Below are 18,305 nucleotides of genomic sequence, written 5' to 3' on the forward strand. Positions count from 1 at the left end.
CCCTTCCTTATATACTATACCTATTTCCTGAGTAAATACTGATGCAAAAAACTGTTTAAGATCTCCCCCATCTCGTTAGGCTCCACACATAGATAACTACTCTGATCTTCTAGGGGACCAATTTTGTCCCTTAATCTTTTACTCTTCTTTTCTCTATCAATTATTTTTATTAATGTTTTACAATATAAACAATTGAAGAGCATAATTATACAATATACTACAAGATTGAGAAAAAAGAAAAAAAAATTAAAACATTATACAATATTCTCATAATAAGGAATATAAAAGCACAATATAATAACAATAAGATTTAACAAACATAAAAAAAACAAAAAGAAAAATTTCAAAACCCCCTTCCTCTAAGCAAAGTTGAAAGTTGACATTTATGAATCAAGTGACACCAACTTTGAGAGGAACAACACGGTGCCAAAATTCCATAACAAACTTAAATCTTAAGATTATGATAATAGTCCATAAATGGACCCCACGTCTTTTGGAACTTAACATTTGAATCCTTGATAACATATCTAATTTTTTCTAGAGTTAAACAAGCCATAATATCTTTAAGCCATTGTTCCTGTGTAGGTGGAGTAATATCTTTTCATATAATTAAAATTATATGTCTGTCTAACAATGATGTGAAAGTTAAAATTCAGCTTTGAAGTCAGTAATACATCAACATCTTAAGATAATCCAAAAAGGGCAATTAAAAGACAAGGTTCCAATTTTAACTTCAGAATTACCATTAATGTTTGAAAAACATCTTTCTAAAATTATTCTAAGTCAGCGCAGGTCCCAGAACATATGAACTAATGAATCATCACCAATTTTACATTTATATCTGAACAGCACTTTAAATTGCAGTGAACAATGCCGTGCATTAAAGGAAGTAGTGTGAATAAAATTAAAAATGGATTGCCAAACCTCATCGGACAATGGAAGATTCAAATCTTGCTCCCAGGTGTTCTTGATTTTAACTGGGGGGGGGGGGGTGCTATTCTTAGGTCAGCCAAATTATCATAAATAAGAGATATTAAACCTTTATGGGAAGATTGTAAATCAAAAAGAGTCGTCTCAGGGATTTTAGGAAAATCTGGAATCTGAGATTGAACACAATGTCTAATTTGTAAATATCTAAAAAAAAAGTTTTGGATAAATAAAATGTTATCACCAATTATTAGAAAGATACAAAATTGTTTCCAATAAAAAGGTCTTTAAAACATTTAATACCCAATCTGCCAGTCATTGAAGGCGGAGTCTTGTAAAGAAGGTAGGAAAAGGTGATTGGAGATTGGATATAATAGGGCTGGCAAAAGAAAAACTCTGAAATCCAAAAACCCTTCTAAATTGTGCCAATATTCTCAAACTATGTTTAATTATCAGGTTGTCAGTAAGTTTATATAAACAAGAAGATAAGGAAGACTCTAGATTTGTCAACAAAGATCTATTCTTAACAAAATTAAGTTCCATTTCTACCCATGTGGGGCAGTCTGCACGAATATCAAATTGAAACAAGAGAATCAAGTTACGAATATTGACCACCCAGTAATAAAATCTAAAATTAGGAAATGCCAAATCTCCATTCGTTTTAGCTTTTTGAAAATTAATTTTATTTATATAGTGGTGTTTTCCTTGCCATATACAAGAAGATATAAGCGAATCAAAAAAATTTAGGAATGAAAATTGGTATAGATTGGAAAAGATACAAAAATTTAGGTAAAATGTTCATTTTAATAGAATTGATGGAAATAGATAAAGGTGACTATCTCAATAGCAATAATTTAACATGATTAAATAAAATAGAATATTTTCCTTAAAAAGATGTTTAATACTCACAGTAATTGTAATACCAAGATAAGTAAATTGATCCTTCACAATTGTAAAAGGAAAATTAAAATACCTTGGTAAAGGACCATTTAGAGGTAAAAGTTCACTCTTGTGCAGATTCAACTTATACCCTGAAAATTGGCTAAATTTAGATAACAAAGATAATATGCTTAGTAAAGAAACATCTGGATTAGATACAAAAAAGAAAAGGTCATCTGCATATAAGGCAACATTATGTTCAATGCCCTTCCTGTACACCTGTGTAGAATCTCTATGTTCCTGAAAGGCAATGGCTAATGGTTCTAATACCAAATCAAAAAGTAATGGACTTAAAGGACAGCCTTGACGGGTATCCCATTAAAGATTAAAAGGTTTTGATTGTTGTAGATTAGTAAGAATTGAAGCAGTAGGACATAAATATAATAATCCATTTAATAAAATATGGTCCAAAATTAAACTTTTCCAGGGTTGCAAATAAATAACCCCACTCCACCCAATCAAAAGCTTTCCCTGCATCCAAAGAAAGAACACATTCAGAGCCACATGTGGGGGATAAATATAAAATATTCCATAAATGGTGTATATTAAAATAAGAATAATGATTTTTTAATAAAGCCAGTTTGATCTTCAGACATGATTAATGATAAAATATTCTTCAATCTGTGGGCCAATACTTTAGCAAAAATCTTCATATCAACATTAAGTAAAGATATTGGCCTATAAGCACCACATTCAAGTGGATCCTTCCCCTTTTTCCAGAATAAATTAAAGCTTCATTAAAGGATGATGGAAGATTCCCTTGTTTAAATGAATCATTAAGCACAGAGCTTAGTTGGAGCATGAGCAATTTAGAAAAAGATTTAAGAAATTCAACAGGGTACCCATCAGGTCCTGGAGATTTGCCTGACTGTAAATCCTTTTACTCTTAACATACTCGTAGAAATCCTACGGGTTTACCTTCACTTTATCTGCAAAAGCAACCTTTTGCCTTCCTGATTTCCTTCTTCAGTATTTTCTTACATTTTCTATATACTTCTAGTACCTTATTTTCTCCCTGTTGCCTATACTTGGGATACACCTCTCTCTTCCTCTTAACCAGACTGCTAATATCTCTTGAAAACCAAGGTTCCCTCTGCCTGTTAACTTTCCCTTTAATCTTGACTGGAACATGCAAACTCTGTACTCTCAAAATTTAGTCTTTGAAGGCCTTCCATTTACTGAACACATCCTTGCCAGAAAACAAATTATCCCAATCCACTCTTCCTAGATCCTTTCTCATTTCCACAAAATTGGCCTTTCTCCAATTTAGAATCTCAACTCGAGGAAAACACCTTTCCTTATCCATAATTAACGAAACTAATGATATTATGGTAATTGGACCCAAAATGTTCACCTACATATACTGTCATGTGACCTGTCTGGTCCCCTATTAGAAGATCAAGTATTGCATCCTCTCTCATTTATACCTCTATATATTGATTTAGAAAACTTTCCTGAACACATTTCACAAACTCCAAGCCATCCAGCCCTTTTACAGCATGGGAGTCCCAGTCAATATGTGGTGTTAAAATCTCTTACTATCACAACTTTCTGTTTCTTACATTGGTCTGCTGTCTCTCTACAGATTTGCTCCTTCAATTCTCTCTATTGGGCAGTCTATAATACAACCCTATCAGTGTGATCACACTTTTCTCATTCCTCAGCTCCAACCTCATGGCCTATGTGAATGAGGCCTCCAGGCTGAACCACTGTGACACTTACCGTGACTAGCAATGCCATTCCTCCCCCTTTCAACCCTCCCCCTCAAATCAACAGAACCCCAGAACAATGAGCTGCCAGTCCTGCCCCTCCTGCAACCGTTTCGTTAATAGCAATAATGTCATAATGCCACGAGCCAATCCACGCTCTAAGCCCGTCTGCCTTTCCAACAATACTCCTTGTATTGAAATAAATACACATGAGAACATTTCTATCACATACAAATCTTTGATTTCTGTCCATACATGCAGTCCTCACATGACCTTTATCCTCCTCCACCTCACTATCTACTCTAAACTTCTGGTTCCTATCGCCCTGCCAATCTAGTTTAAACCCTCCAGAGCAGTACTAGCTAACCTACCCGCAAGGATGTTAGGCACTCCCCAGTTCAGATGCAAACTGTCCCATCTGAGCAGGTCCCACCTTCCCCCGGACCAGAGTCCAATTGTCCAGAAACATGAAGCCCTCAAACCTGCACCATCTCTTTAGCCATGTATTTAGCTGCATTCACTTCCTATTTCTAGCCTCACTAGCACGTGGCACAAGTAGTACTCCTGATATCGCAATCCTGGAGGTTCTGTCCTTCAACTTTGCCCTAACTCCCTAAACTCTCTTTGCAGGACCTTCTCATTATTCCTACCCATGCCATTGGTTCCTACATAGACCACGACATCTGGTTGCTCACCCTCCCTCCTAAGAATACCGAGAACTGATCCAAGATATTGCAGACCCTGGCACCAGGGAAGCAACAGACTATTTGTGATTCTCAATCTCTCCCAAAGAACTTCTTGTCTGCCCCCCTAACTATCAAATCCCCTATCACTACTGCTCTCCTCTTTTTCCTCCTTCCTTTCTGAGCTAAGGGTCCAATTTAAAACAAATTAACATTTCCTGAGGCAAAATTTACATAAAATGCAAAAAGCAATCCCCAGACACTGTTGAAAAACAGATCTTGTTTTGATATATTCAATCACTAAGGACCATTGACAAAATTATCTACCTCAAATAAGAAATACCCATGTATACCAACAGAATAGGGAATAAACAAGCAGTCTGAATTGAATTAATTTCCTCAGTTTGGAAAATTAATACGTCGTTAAATGTTGCAGAAATTTTTTTTCCTTCAATAAATTTTTATAACTCTTGGTAATAATAATTCCAAGATATCTAAACTGATCATTCACTAATTAAAAAGGGAAATTTGATTATCTTACAGAAGCCCCATTTAGAGGCAATAATTCACTCTTTTGCAGATTTAATTTATAGCCTGAAAACTGGCTCATATGAGCAAATATGGTTAATATATGTTCAGTCTATAGAAACCTCTGGATTTGAAATGAAAAGCAAAAGACCATCTGCATTCAAGGAAACTTTGTGTTCAACTCCATTCCTAATAATCCTTGAAAAATCTCTACAATCCCACAAAGCTATGGCAAGGGGTTCTAATACCAAGTCAAAAAGCAACGGGCCAAACAACCTTGCCGAGTTCCCCAATAAAGCCTAAACATTTAATCAGGTAAAAGGGTTATTATCGGGATGGTCATTCTGCCTATGACTATAATTGGACGTATTAATTTAATTAGAATGAATATATTACTGAAATTTCTATATCTTTTCCAGTCTATACCAATCTTTATCCCTAAATCCTATTTTGATTCACTAGATTTGCTTATTTCTTCGTACATATGGCAAGGAAAACAACCTCGTTTAAACAAAGCTGAGGACTATCACTTCCAAATTTCAGATTCTACTATTAGGCAGTCAATATATGCAATTTGTTTCTTTTGTTAAAATTTGATAAATTAGTTGATCGTCCTTCCTGGGTGGAAATGGAATTGAATTATTCTAAAAATATCAATGTTAGCAGTCCTAGGCTCCTTTTTATCTTTTTTTATTTTCTAAAGGTTGAGAAAATGGGCAAAATTTAGAATTTTTAAAAAAATTCATAGCATCTCTCTTGCGAGTCCTATTACAGCTAACCATCTTTTTATACCTTCTTTGTCAGATACAGGTGCCTAATCTTTTATCAGGGATTCCAAAAAACGGCAACCTCCAAAAACCAGCACTTTGTTTTTCTGGTAGATGACATCTGCTCATCAAAAATGGAGTTTGGCACCAAACATGACCCAACATGACTCTCGCTCAACTCCCAAGTATCCTGTCACATTCTACATTGCTAATTCATGGGATCATTACTTTATACGTACTCTACCCATTGAGCATGACCCTCACTCATTTCACATTGGAATGTCCGTGTCGTTCCACTACTTTATAAGCGCCTCCAAATTACTGTATACTGATGCCTGTCCAGCATTGCACGGCTTTCAGTCGGCCCGACAGCAGATCAATGTGGGATCAATGGCCATCGTTGCTACCCATAATCCCCCATGCAACTGAAGCCACTGTAGCAGCACCAGCGCAGAGGAACCAAGAAGGGGGCCATTCCCCTGGCACTGGTACAGTGATAGGGGAGGGGGGGTGGGGGAGAGAGAGAGACAGCAGCGTGATTCTGGCAGGCGAGCTTAAAGGGACCATTATTTTAAAATGATTCTGAAATCTGGAAGATTCTGAACAATGGCAGATGTCCATCCGAACAATCCCAGATAAAAGATTAGGCACCTGTATAAGTTTTAGGGAGCGGTGTAGATATGGTATTAAAAATTTTAAAGATATTTTTATTCAAGACTATTTTTCCCCTTTAGATCAATTTAAATTACCTAATAATATTTTCCAGATATCTACAAGTTAGACATTTTGTTCAGTCTAAATTTTCTGATTTTCCATGGATCTTTGAAACAAATATTCTTGATTTATTTTTTGATTTTAAACTTTCTTATAGAAGCTCAAAATCAATTATTTATAGTAATCTGATGGACTTCAAAATAGCTTCATGAATTAAGATTAAGAATGATTGGGAACATGATTTAGACATGTCACTCACAGACGAGGACTGGGATGCGGTTTTAAACTTAATCCTTCTGTGCACGACATTGTTTATTGCAGCTTAAAGTGGTGCATAGAGCACATATTTCAATACCTAAATTATTGCACTTTTATTCTGATATTGATTCATATGAGAGAACTGTAAGATTTTCGAGGCTTCATTGATAAATATGTTTTTGACTTGCCCTAAATTATTTTCAAAGTTTATCAGCTATTTTTAGGCTCAAATTAGAACCATGCCCTTTAATTGTTCTGTTTGGATTTTCTCAAGAGGAATGGTACTGACTTCATCTCAGAGGCTAAGTTTAACATTTACCTCCTTGATAGCTAGACGGGAAATTTTGATGATATGGAAAGACAGTACCCCACCTATTCAATGGTTACAGGGGGTCATGGCTTTCCTAAGTTTAGAAAAAAAGATACAATGTTAAACATGTAAAGAAAATTTTTTTTTAAACAAGAAATAGGGTCTGTTCATGGACTATTACTATAATTTAATAAATTAGGGTGTTTGGATGCTCCTGAACAGTGCTGTCTGGCTTCTGAATGTCATCTTTCATTTCCTAAGTATTTTAGATTGTAATGGATAAATATTGGGAGGAATTTTGGTACGATTACAGTAGGTTACATACATACACACATTTTAAAACAGATCTTATTTGAAAGACTAAAGAATTCATTTTCAATAACATTGCAGGATCTCTGGAGAATGTGATGCACATTTCACAAGTAGCTGCTGATTGAAATGACATCATGAAATGAAAAGACCATTGTTTTGGAGAAGACAAACTGGCTACAAATACCTTTCTGCAAAGTGCTCACAGAAAGGTCACTCTGGGTTTTGTTTATCTAAGACAACAGCTTGACCAAGGAGAAGAACTCTTGTTGTTTGCTGAAGAAGGTGGGGGTTTTTGCAAGTGAGAGAGTCACATAGTTTTTCTGGCAGTTGGAGAGAGAGAGAGAGAGAGAGAGTTAACAAGCTCTCCCAGCTAGTGTGGGTGACACTGAAAAGCAGCTGAACAGTGCAAGCCAGGAAGCTGGTTGAAACTGATGAAAAGCACCAGAGCAGTGGATGCAGAGCAGTGCTACCTGTCTGATGTTTCTCTTGGAATTAGAGGAATAGAAAGAAAATCTGTGGTGGCCCGAAAGAAAGATGTTACCATCTGGAAAACCCTGATGGGGCAAGTTTCATCAGTGAGACATTAGGCACTCTCAGGTGGCCAATTGCCCCGCAAGTAAAGCCACACGTTTAGGCGATATGCGGTTGTTTTGAGGCGAGCTACGTAACCCTCCTCCGAGAGGGATAATCAGCTCAGCTCAGTGGCTCCCCCAGCCACCTGAATGCAGCTGGCTGAAAGCTGATGTTAAAAGGTCAGGCTGCTGATGTGGCAGTGATGTCATCAGCCTGAGATGCCTGGCCAGAATCTTGAAGCACATTGTGCAGGCAGGCTAGTGCATATTCAGTCGTTTTGTTCAGCAATGAAGGGAAACAGTGCATTTGAACAATGGCTCCAAGAAAGGCTTGTAACTGGTCTGAAGAAGAGGTAAGACTGCTTCTAGACCATCTGCTTCATTGCCTCTGAGATCCCTCAGGGATGAGCTCTGGGGATTCAGGGGTCTCCAGAGCTCTGGCTACATTCAAGGGAGTAGCTGAGCAGCTAGTCCCCTAGAGAGTGTGGCACTGGTCGAAGTACTGCCACTCCTTGTGTCCATTGCCACTCCTCCTGTTGTGCTTCAGGACTGCGTGGAATTTCTTCCTCATGCTCTTCAGCTTTGTGACCACCTGATTTTTACTGTGCTGATGCTGTGAAGAAGCTGCAGGCAATGACGCTGTCACTTGACAGGGAGGACAGTGAGGGAAACTGCCAGCGTGCAGAGGAGGCGCTGGATCACGAGAGTCATGCTTGCTGACCAGAGGAAGGACGAGGAAGCAAAGCGCCGCTCCAAAGTGGAGAAGCTTGCCCAGTCGATGTCTGAGTTTGCAGCTTCCCTGAGGGGACTGAGTGCCGCAATGGATAGGCAGTCAGTCATCTTCAACAGATTGGAGGCCTCCCCATCCCCATTCCCACAGTCATATGGTCAGCCTCATCCCATGTACCTGGCCCCTCCATCCAGTATGCCATTTTATTCCACAGTAGTGGATGCTTTGGCATGACTGAGATGCTGGGGTCCGGTACGGTTCCCCATCCCCCCCCTCCAACTCGCTCCTCTCAATGCTGGAATGAGGTTTGTGTCAGAATATACATCCTTAATGCTACTAACTCACTGTTCACTTTTGATGTTCCTGAAGCCCCTCATAAGTGCAATGTTCTGTACGACACTTTAAGGATGGAAACATTGAGCAGTGAGATGCTATGGTGCCGGGTGGTTGTGTTTACTGTTTTAGTGTTTGATCTGCTGTGTTCAAGTGTGGAGTGGATTTGTACTGTTATTTGTCCATTCCATGGTTTCCTTCATGTTTAAGAATGATGTGAAATGTTAACGTTGCGATATTCACCTCAGATATTTACGAATCTTTGTGATTTCTCAAAGAACATCTTTTATAAAATTTTATTAAATTTTTAACAAGCAGACAAGTCACAAGTTTCATTCATATGCACCCGTTCATTCGCAAGATCACATAACTTGCCAAGCAGCAGGCTCATGTCACCAAATGAGGGTGGAGGGTGAAGTCATGGAAAATGGGGAGCTGGGTAGCAGGGACATACCCTTACAGGATGGACATGATGGCAGAACGAATGGCCTGGGCCCATGGCCCTGCTGATCAGCACAATCTGCGCTATTGGCTATTGGGTATAGGACCATCTGCTTCAACCAATGTCCTCTCTGAAGGGAAGTCTTCCTTGTTAATCTCACATATATTGTGCAGTACACAGCAGGCAAACACAACATCTGGGACTAAGGCGGTAGAGATATCTAGACTCTTGGACAGGCATCGCCAGCGGCCTTTTAGACAGCCAAATGCATGTTCCACCACTATCCTTGCTGAATTAAGGGCCTTGTTAAATCTTCGCTGATTCTGATCCAATACTCGGTGCTGTGTGAACCCCTTCATCAGCCAGCTTCGTAGGGGGTATATCGCAACATCAACATCATTGGACACCTGCAGGCACAACGATCCAGAATCTGTGGTCAACCACCACTTACAGAACCACCGAATGCCACCCTTTGCGATTGTAGTAGGCTGCAGCATCCATGCTGGGTGTGATAATGGGAATGTGTGACCCATCAATGGCACCAGCACACATTGGGTATCCCCTTTGGACGAAGTCTTCAATGGTCTCCTGGAGATGTGTTCCAGAGATGAAACGTTTACCGAGGAACTTCCTCAAGGTGGCAGTCACCTCCTGCGCCACCATGCACACGGTGCTGACGCCTAGTCCAAAGATGGTACTGATGGATCGATACTCACAAGGGGTGGCATACCACCACAAGGCCACAGCTAATCGAATTCCTGGCTCCAATGGTCGCTGCAAGTCCGGTCTATGCGCCTTCAGGTGAGGTTCTATGAGTTCCAGCACGAAGTGAAAGGTGCCACGCAATATACGAAAGTGTCTGCTCCACTCAGCATTATCAAATTTGGTAAGGACATTACTCTAGAACTCAGCACCCTGCGATCGGTTCAACCTCCAGAGAGACTGATGTGTCACCATAGCTAATTGACTGACCAGCAGCATTCGCCTTCATTTGCGGCGCTTACCCTCCATTTGACCGCTAACTGCTGTCTTCTTGCCCTCAACCTTTGCAGGAACCTTCTCCTGACTGCACCCGTGCGATTTTCAGATCTCTAGGATGATCGAAGAGCTTTAACAGCACAAATAGCCTAACCAAGGATCTGCCGTATCGCATTCTGAAATCTCAGAAATGCTGAAATCATCATCATTATGTCCCCTTCCTGCACAGGGTCTGCTATTGTCCTGTGTTCCTTCTTGTCGCGCTCAAAATGACATCACGTCGGTGGGCAGAATCACAGCTGACACTGGACAGGAGCCGGAGTGTGCTCAGAGTTGGATCCTGTGCAGCTGTGCCCTTCAGGTGGCCAGCTTTGCACTTTAAACGCTGCCACCTGAACGGCAATTTAAAGGGCCACTTCTGCTTCTTCAGACACATTCTTAGCGTAGAATGCACCTGAAAAAGCCTATTGAGGTGACTAATGGTGGTTCCTCAGTTGTGGAAATCCTAGAACAACAAATCTCTCTCTGCAAACCCTACAAGAAACTTCCTGAGTGATAAACATTTACCTTTCGAGCACCAAAGCCAGGTGAACTTTATACATGTTAAATTCTGTGCACAGTATATGAATTGCCTGCATCCATAGAACTTGGAAGAAGGAGAAGTGAGATTGAACTGTGAACCAAAGAACTTTTCTCAAATTTACACACGCATTACATACACGTGCGCTTAGAATTAAAAGGGGGTTAATTTGGGTTAGTTAAGTATAGAGATAAGTTAAAGTTTGATACTATTTTTATGTTTAAAGTTGATTAAAAATAACTTTTGTTTAAAAAACCACTTGTCTTGGTGAATGTCTATTGCTGCTGGGTTTTGGGGTCCGTTGGGCTCGTAACAAGATATACAGTACTCGTAAACCTTATTTAGAGGGAGGGGTTTGATTAATAGGAGGATTTATTTTCTTTCTTTTTGTTTTCTTTTCTTTTGAAATATACTATTAAAGGGGGTTTGATCGAGAGGAGTACACACAATTTTCATATGTATTATTTGAGTATTATTGGAGAAGTACAAAGAATTTTCTTTTTTATCTTGTAATCTATGCATTGGATCAATATCGTGTATTTTTTTAAATTAAACTCAATAAATATATTTTCAAAAGAAAAGAAGAAAGGAATACGAATATCGAAGATCTTCATTAACAGTAATAATGAAACTACCAATTGTCGTAAAACTTCCAGTGGCTTGATGAATATCCTTTGGAGAAGTCTGTTATCCTTGTATGGTCCTCATCAAACTTGACCAATGTGGTCAGCTCTTAATTGCCTGTTCTGTTTACAAATAAGGCAAACTTATACCAATTTGAATACTTGGAACACACATTTTAATACAATTTGCCTGGTGCTTTCAAAGCTGTGATTTGCCAACTCCACAAATTTTGTAAGTCCAAGGACTAGTGGATTTATGAAACCAGAAATAAAAACACAAAAAAAATCATCAGGCTTAGAGGAAATATCAGGATATTGGAAATGACTGGACAGCTCTTTCAAATCTCTGGCACAAATGGCCATATCTTGTCATTCCACATCATTGCAAGATTACCACTGAAGGAATAAGGGAAAAGTGGATAAAGATCTGTGAATTTTCATATTATTACTGCGAAGTTTGTTGACAGTATAGTAAGTGAAGCTGGAATGTATCTGACAAACTGCCCACCATCAAGTAAATCCATACACATTTCTTCCATAGTCAAATTTAACAAATGCAACCATGTTTAAAAGACTCAACACCTACAGGAATTTATTTTGCAACGTGAAATTTGATAGCAGATTAATGACATTTCAAAATAATCAAACTTGACATTTATCACAAATATTGAAAAAATCTCTTCCGAAATCTTACCTTGAGAGTATCTGCCATGGAATCAACTTGATCATTTAGTACATTTTCTGATTCCTTGTAGGACAAACATGTGAACTGATATTCTTCTGGATCAAAGGCATCTGCACCCTGCTGTTCCACATCACTCGCTACCCCATCATAGTAGTCACGCATATCCCCCTGATCCTCCTCTTCCTCCTCCTCCTCCGAGTCTCCGTTATAGTCATCATTACTATCAGAACTCTGGCTATTCATATCCACGGACATGGTCAAGATTGCTGGAATTACACTAGTTTTGCGACACCCAAATGCAAAATGTTGTAGCTACAAAGTGTCCCTGCTCTCTTCCACTTTTCATCTGTCTTTTCATTAACTGTAAAGAAGAGGGAGAAGCAAAGCATTAATAGTGTCAATGACTGACAATTACATGTTTACTTTCTTTTTTGTTCTGAAAATAGGCATGGTACTAAGCAACTGGTCCCATTCTTAATAGATGCCCACAAGATCCAAAAATTAAATAGATTTGTAAACTCAAATTCATAACTTCCCCACTCCAAGTAAGTCTTGCAGTACACAGGTAGCTGCAAAGTATTTAATCTGGGGAAAAATGCAAGTCTCTATAAATTTAATTGAGATTTTTATTTTATTTGAAGCTTTAAGAGTGAGGTCGCGTTGAAGGCCATTACGAGAGATAGACGAAAAATCCAATTCACCTTGTCCAGGCAATCCTGATAGGGTGTGACAGTTTCCTTGCTTGTACGAAAGCAAAGAGCAGAGGGTTCTACATTTCAACCGAGGTTTATCTCTCAATGAACCACAGTCAAAATAAGCTCTACTTCCACGTGCAAAAGAGATTGCAGAATCATTTAACAAATGTTGATAGCACAGAATTCAAGGCAATGATGAAGCTACTGGATACTTCTAGAGGATGCAGCATTCCACTTTTAAATCAAGATTATTCTTTAACCTGAAACATGTCGTGAAGATCAATAGCAACGATACATCAATGCTAAATGCATGCAGAAGAGAAAAAGGAACAAAAGTACATATTGCAAAAGATGAGACGGTTGAACTTTCCAAATACAACACCAACATTTTGGAACAGAGTTCTTGTCATTTTCTGGATCAGGTTATGTTCCATTGCCTGCACCTGCTCAAACGCCATTGTATTTATATTTAGTGCTCAAGTTGAGACACAGCTTCCACCTGTTCAGTGTATGATTAGACATTGAAGAAATCCTTTCTGCCCACTAATCTGACACCAGCCTCAGATGTACAAATCTGGCACAAGGATGACATTTGTCCTTTCCTCACCACTTCAATAAACCATTGTTTTCAAAGACTTGAGGTACGACACTTGAAAAGTTATTTTTAAAATTTATAACTCTTTGTAAAGATGCCAATTTTTGCCCTGCTAAATATTTTTGTATGTTCCATTGGTGTAGTAGCTCCAGTGGTAAATAAAAACAGATAGATTAGCAAAGGTCCCAGTTTAATCCCCAAATGATCTAAATCAAGCTGCTGGTGGAGGTTTTTGATTTGAATATTGGTTGTTTTCATGCTGGTAGCCATCTCATGATCTCAGTTAGAAGTGCATACAAGTACAGTTCCTTGCATAATATTTGAGACAGCAATGGTATAAGTATTAAATTAGTCATGTTTAGTGTTTCTATGCATATTCCTTGAATACAATGTCTGCTGAGTATCTTCTCAAGTGACGCTCTACCAGGACTCTACTGCAGCTATCTTCGGCTCCTGCTTTGTTTCAGGGGTTTGCCCCCTTTAGGTTTTCTCTTCAGTCTATGGGTGACTGACTTGACCATTCAAGAATGTACCCATTTTTAGCTTTGAAAAACTCCTTTGTTGCTTTAGCAGTATGTTTGCGATCATTGCCTTGCTGTAGGATGAAGGACCGTCCAATGAATTTGGAGGCATTTGCTCAAACTTGAGCAGATTTTAAAAAAATTTGTATAAACACACCTCAAAATTAATTTGCTACTGCCATCAGCAGTTATAGAATTAATGAAGATAAGTGCCCCAGTACTTGTACCAGCCATACATTCCTAGGACATGACAACTCCACCAACACGTTTCACAGATGAGGCTTTGGATCTTGGGCAATTCCTTTAACCTCCACACTTTGCTCTTGCCATCACTCTGATACAGGTTAATCTTGGTCTAATCTGTCCACAAGACCTTCTTCCAGAATTCTGCAGGCTTTTTTTTTTAAAGTAGTTCTTGGCAAGTTCTAATTTGCCCATGTGGTTTCTGAGGCTAACTTGTGGTTTTGCATCTTAAGAGTGTAACCTCTGTATTTCTGTTCATGAAGTCTTCTGCACACAGTAGTCATTGTCATATCCACACCAGCCCCTGAAGAGTGTTTCTGATCTGCTGAACAGGCATTTGACATTTTTCTTCATTGTGATGAGAATTCTTCTGTCATCAGCTGTGGAGATCTTCCTTGGGCTACCAGTCCCTTTGCGATTACTGAGCTCACAAGTACGCACTTTCTTCTTAATAATGTTCCAAACTGTTGATTTTAGTAATTTTGAAGTTTGGGCAATGTCTCTTACTGTTTTATTCTTGTTTTTCAGCCTGATAATGGCTCATTTTAAAAAACAACTACAGACTCCAAAGGTGATCAAAAGCTTAGAAGCAAGCCTAGCTCTCTTATACCTGCCCCAATGAAGCAATTAAACATACTTAAGTTATCACAAACGCCTGTGAAACCAAATGTACCAAACACCATGGTGCCTTGAAAGTGCCATAATTTCTACAAGATCAAACCAAAATGTATACCAAGTAACCTTGAATAAAATCTTGAATATGCACTTTAATCACAGATGAGTTGTTTGATTACAAATGTAAAACTCTGGAGCACAGGAGAAAATAAAGGAAAAAAAAGTGAATTGTGTTCCGAACATTATGGAGGGCACTGTTTGTGGGCACAAAACAAGGGGTAGATTAGGCTTAACTAGAATGCTCATCTCAGATGAATAGTCAGCCAATGTTGTCGTTTAGTCATTCCCATGAATGTACCCAGAGGGATAGGATATTTATTTTGTGTGTGGGGAGAGGGTGTTTAAACAAAGGAAAAGAAAACTGGCCAGAAATCTAAATCAATTGAAGTTTGATAGCACTTCAGGAGTGCAGAAGATGAGATATAACATAATTAATAGCAAAAGATTTATTTTCTAACACTCATGACCCATCAATCTTGCACCTGGTACACATTTAACTGAATATTTTAAAATCAAAACAAATTGATGGCAACTAAATTATATAACATATATTTATAGTATTTGACAGTAAACAAATGAAGTGCAATTCAACAACTTACTGATTTTTTTAAATTACTCGATCCTAGATCGTGCTTGCATTCCCATTACATTTGCTGGTCCCAATATTCTAACATAACATTGCACATTCATTTTAACATATTCCTTTATTAGGAATTCATTTATTCCTAATATTCCTAGCATGTCAACACTAGGAGTATTAGGAATAAAGGGGATGAACTTGTGCATGATCAGTATGTGGAATTACGATGCTGTGGTCATTACAGGATTTAGGTGTTTTAAAAGGAATAAGATGGGAAGTAAGGAGGGGGGTGAGGGGGCAGTAGTATTACTGGTCAGGGATAGCATCACGGCTATAGAAAGGTAGGACGCTGCAGAGGGAGAGTCTACTGAGAGAGTGGAAGTGGAAGTAAGAAATAGGAAGGAAGCAATCAATGTAATAAGAGTAGTCTATAGGCCCCCAAATTGCCTTTGGGACGCCAAGGAGCAAATAAGCAGGTAGATTTTGGAATGGTGAGGGAAATATGGGCTTGCAGTGATGAGCGATTTCAACTTCCCTAATATTGACTGGCATTTCCTGATTACAAGAGGGATACATGGAGCTGAATTTGTCAGGTGTGTTCATGAAGGATTCCTGATACAGTATGTGGACCAGCCAACAAGACGAGAAGCCATTCTGGAACTAATTCTGGGTAATGAACATGGTCAGGTAGCTGACCTTTCTGTGGGGTAGCATTTTGGTGAGAGTGAACATGCTCCCTGATCTTTAGCATAGCTATGGATAAAGGTAAAAGCAGGCAAAATGGGAAAGTCTTTAATTGGGGAAGAGCTAATTACGACAGGATGAGGCAGGAACTAGCAAACAAGATGTTCAAGGGTGAAAGCACAGAAATAATGTGGAGGAAGTTTAGGGACCATTTGTGTTGGGTTTAGGGTAGGTTTGTCCCACTGGGACAGGTAAAAGATGGGAGGAAAGTGAAAAGACAGTTGACAAAACAGGTGAGGCAACTAGTCAAGAGGTAGAAGGAAGCGTACATTAGATAGAGGAAGCAGGAAGGGCTTGTGAGAAGTTATATGCTCGCCAGGAAGCTTAAGAAAGGATTTAGGAGAGTTCAAAGGGAACATGAGAACACCTTGGCAATAAGGATTAAGATGAACCCCAAGGCATTCTATGCATATATGAAAAACAGAAGGATGACGAGAATAAAGGCGGGGTCGCTAAAGGATAAAGGAGTGCCTGGAGACGGAGGAGGTTGGGGAGGTCCTAAATGAATATTTTGCTTCAGTATTCACCAGAGAAAAGGATCTTGATCACAGTGAGGTTGGAAAAGACAGGCTTATGTGCTGGACGATGTTACAATTAAGGTAGAGGAAGTGTTGGATCTTCTTAAAAACATTAAGAGCATTAAAACTGACAAATCCCCAGAGCTGAACGTGATATACCCCAGGTTGCTGTGAGAAGTGAGGAAAGAGGTAGCTGGGGCAGTGGCAATGATCTTTGGCCACAGGGAGATGCTGGAAGAGTAGAGAATGGCAAATGTAGTCCCCTCATTTAGAAAAGGTAATAGGGAGAATGCTGGAAATTATAGATCACAGAGTCTTACATCAGTGGTGTACAAACTATTGGGACAGGATTCTTAAGGATAGGATCTATGATATTTGAAGAAGTACAGTCTACTCAAAGAGAGTCAATATGGCTTAATGAAGGGAAGGTAATGCCTCATGAGCCTAATTGAGTTTATTGAAGAAGTAGCAAAAGAAATTGATGAGGGTTTGGAGGTAGATGTGGTCTATATGGATTTTAGTAAGGCATTTGACAAGGTCCACCATGAGAGACTTGTTCAGAAAGTCATGAGGCATGGGATCCATGGAATCTTGGCTGTGTGGATAAAAAAATGGGCTTACATGTAGAAAGCAGAGAATAGTAGAAAGCAGAGAGTAGTAGTGGAAGTAAAGTATTCTGGCTGGAGGTCAGTGATTAGTGGAGTTCTGCAGGAATCTGTTCTGGGACCCCTGCTCTTGGTGATTTGAATAAATGACCTAGATGAAGAGGCGGAGGATGAGTCAGTAAGTTTGCAGTTGATACAAAGGTTATAGAAGTTGTGGATGATGCTGAAGGTTGTCATAGCTTACAGAAGAGTATAGACAGGATGCAGAGTTGGGCAGAAAACTGGCAGATGGTTTTCAATCCTGAAAAGTGTGAAGTGATGTATTTTGGAAGGACAAACCAGAAGGCTGAACACAGGGTTAATGGTCAGTTACTCAAGAATGTGGATGAACAGAGGGACCTTGGTTTCCAAATCCACACATCCCTCAAGGTCACCACGCAGGTAGACAGGATAGTTAAGAAGGCCTATGGGATGCTGGGTTCCATTAATCGAGAGATTGAGTTCAAGAATCAAGAGGTCATTTTGTAATTCCACAAAACTCTGGTGAGACCACACTTAAGAATATTGTGTTCAGTTCTGGTCACCTCATGAAAGAAAGGCTATGGAAGCAATGGAGAGGGTGCAGAGGAGACTTACCAGGATGTTGCCTAGATTGAAAATTAAGTCTTATGAAGCAAGGTTAGCAGAGCTGGGACTTTTCTCTTTGGACCGTAGAAGGATGAGAGGAGACTTAATAGATTACAAGATTATGAGGCATAGATAGGATGGACAGCCAGCACCTTTTTCCAAGGGCAGGAAAAACAAACACCAGAGGACATATGAAAAAACTGAAGGGAGGGAAGTTTAGGGAAGACATATAGGGAATGTTTTTTTTTAAAAAAAGAGTAGTGAGGGGGGGGTGGGGGGTGGCTTGGGAGGAGGTGGGGGGGAGAAAAAGTCACTGTATATGTGTGAAAAAGAAAAAGTGTATATCATGGCTAACGTGATTTATGGTGTGAAAAATAAAAAATTTAAAAAAAAACATTTTTAGGTCGGTTGA

General features: G+C 39.1%; 1 protein-coding gene across 3 annotated transcripts in view; it reads right to left on the reverse strand.

The window, feature by feature from the left end:
- Nucleotides 1-18,305, reverse strand: part of arih2 (ariadne homolog 2 (Drosophila)) — a 147,185-nt gene that overhangs the window by 88,276 nt on the left and 40,604 nt on the right. For all 3 annotated transcript variants that reach the window (XM_069937319.1, XM_069937317.1, XM_069937318.1), the window contains exon 2: nt 12,100-12,451. In XM_069937319.1, the coding sequence (XP_069793420.1) occupies nt 12,100-12,345 (246 nt within the window). In that variant the 5' untranslated portion in view covers nt 12,346-12,451. The remainder of the gene's footprint in view (nt 1-12,099; nt 12,452-18,305) is intronic.

Source organism: Narcine bancroftii, chromosome 5 (genome assembly GCF_036971445.1).
Source record: "Narcine bancroftii isolate sNarBan1 chromosome 5, sNarBan1.hap1, whole genome shotgun sequence".
Lineage (NCBI taxonomy): Eukaryota > Metazoa > Chordata > Chondrichthyes > Torpediniformes > Narcinidae > Narcine > Narcine bancroftii.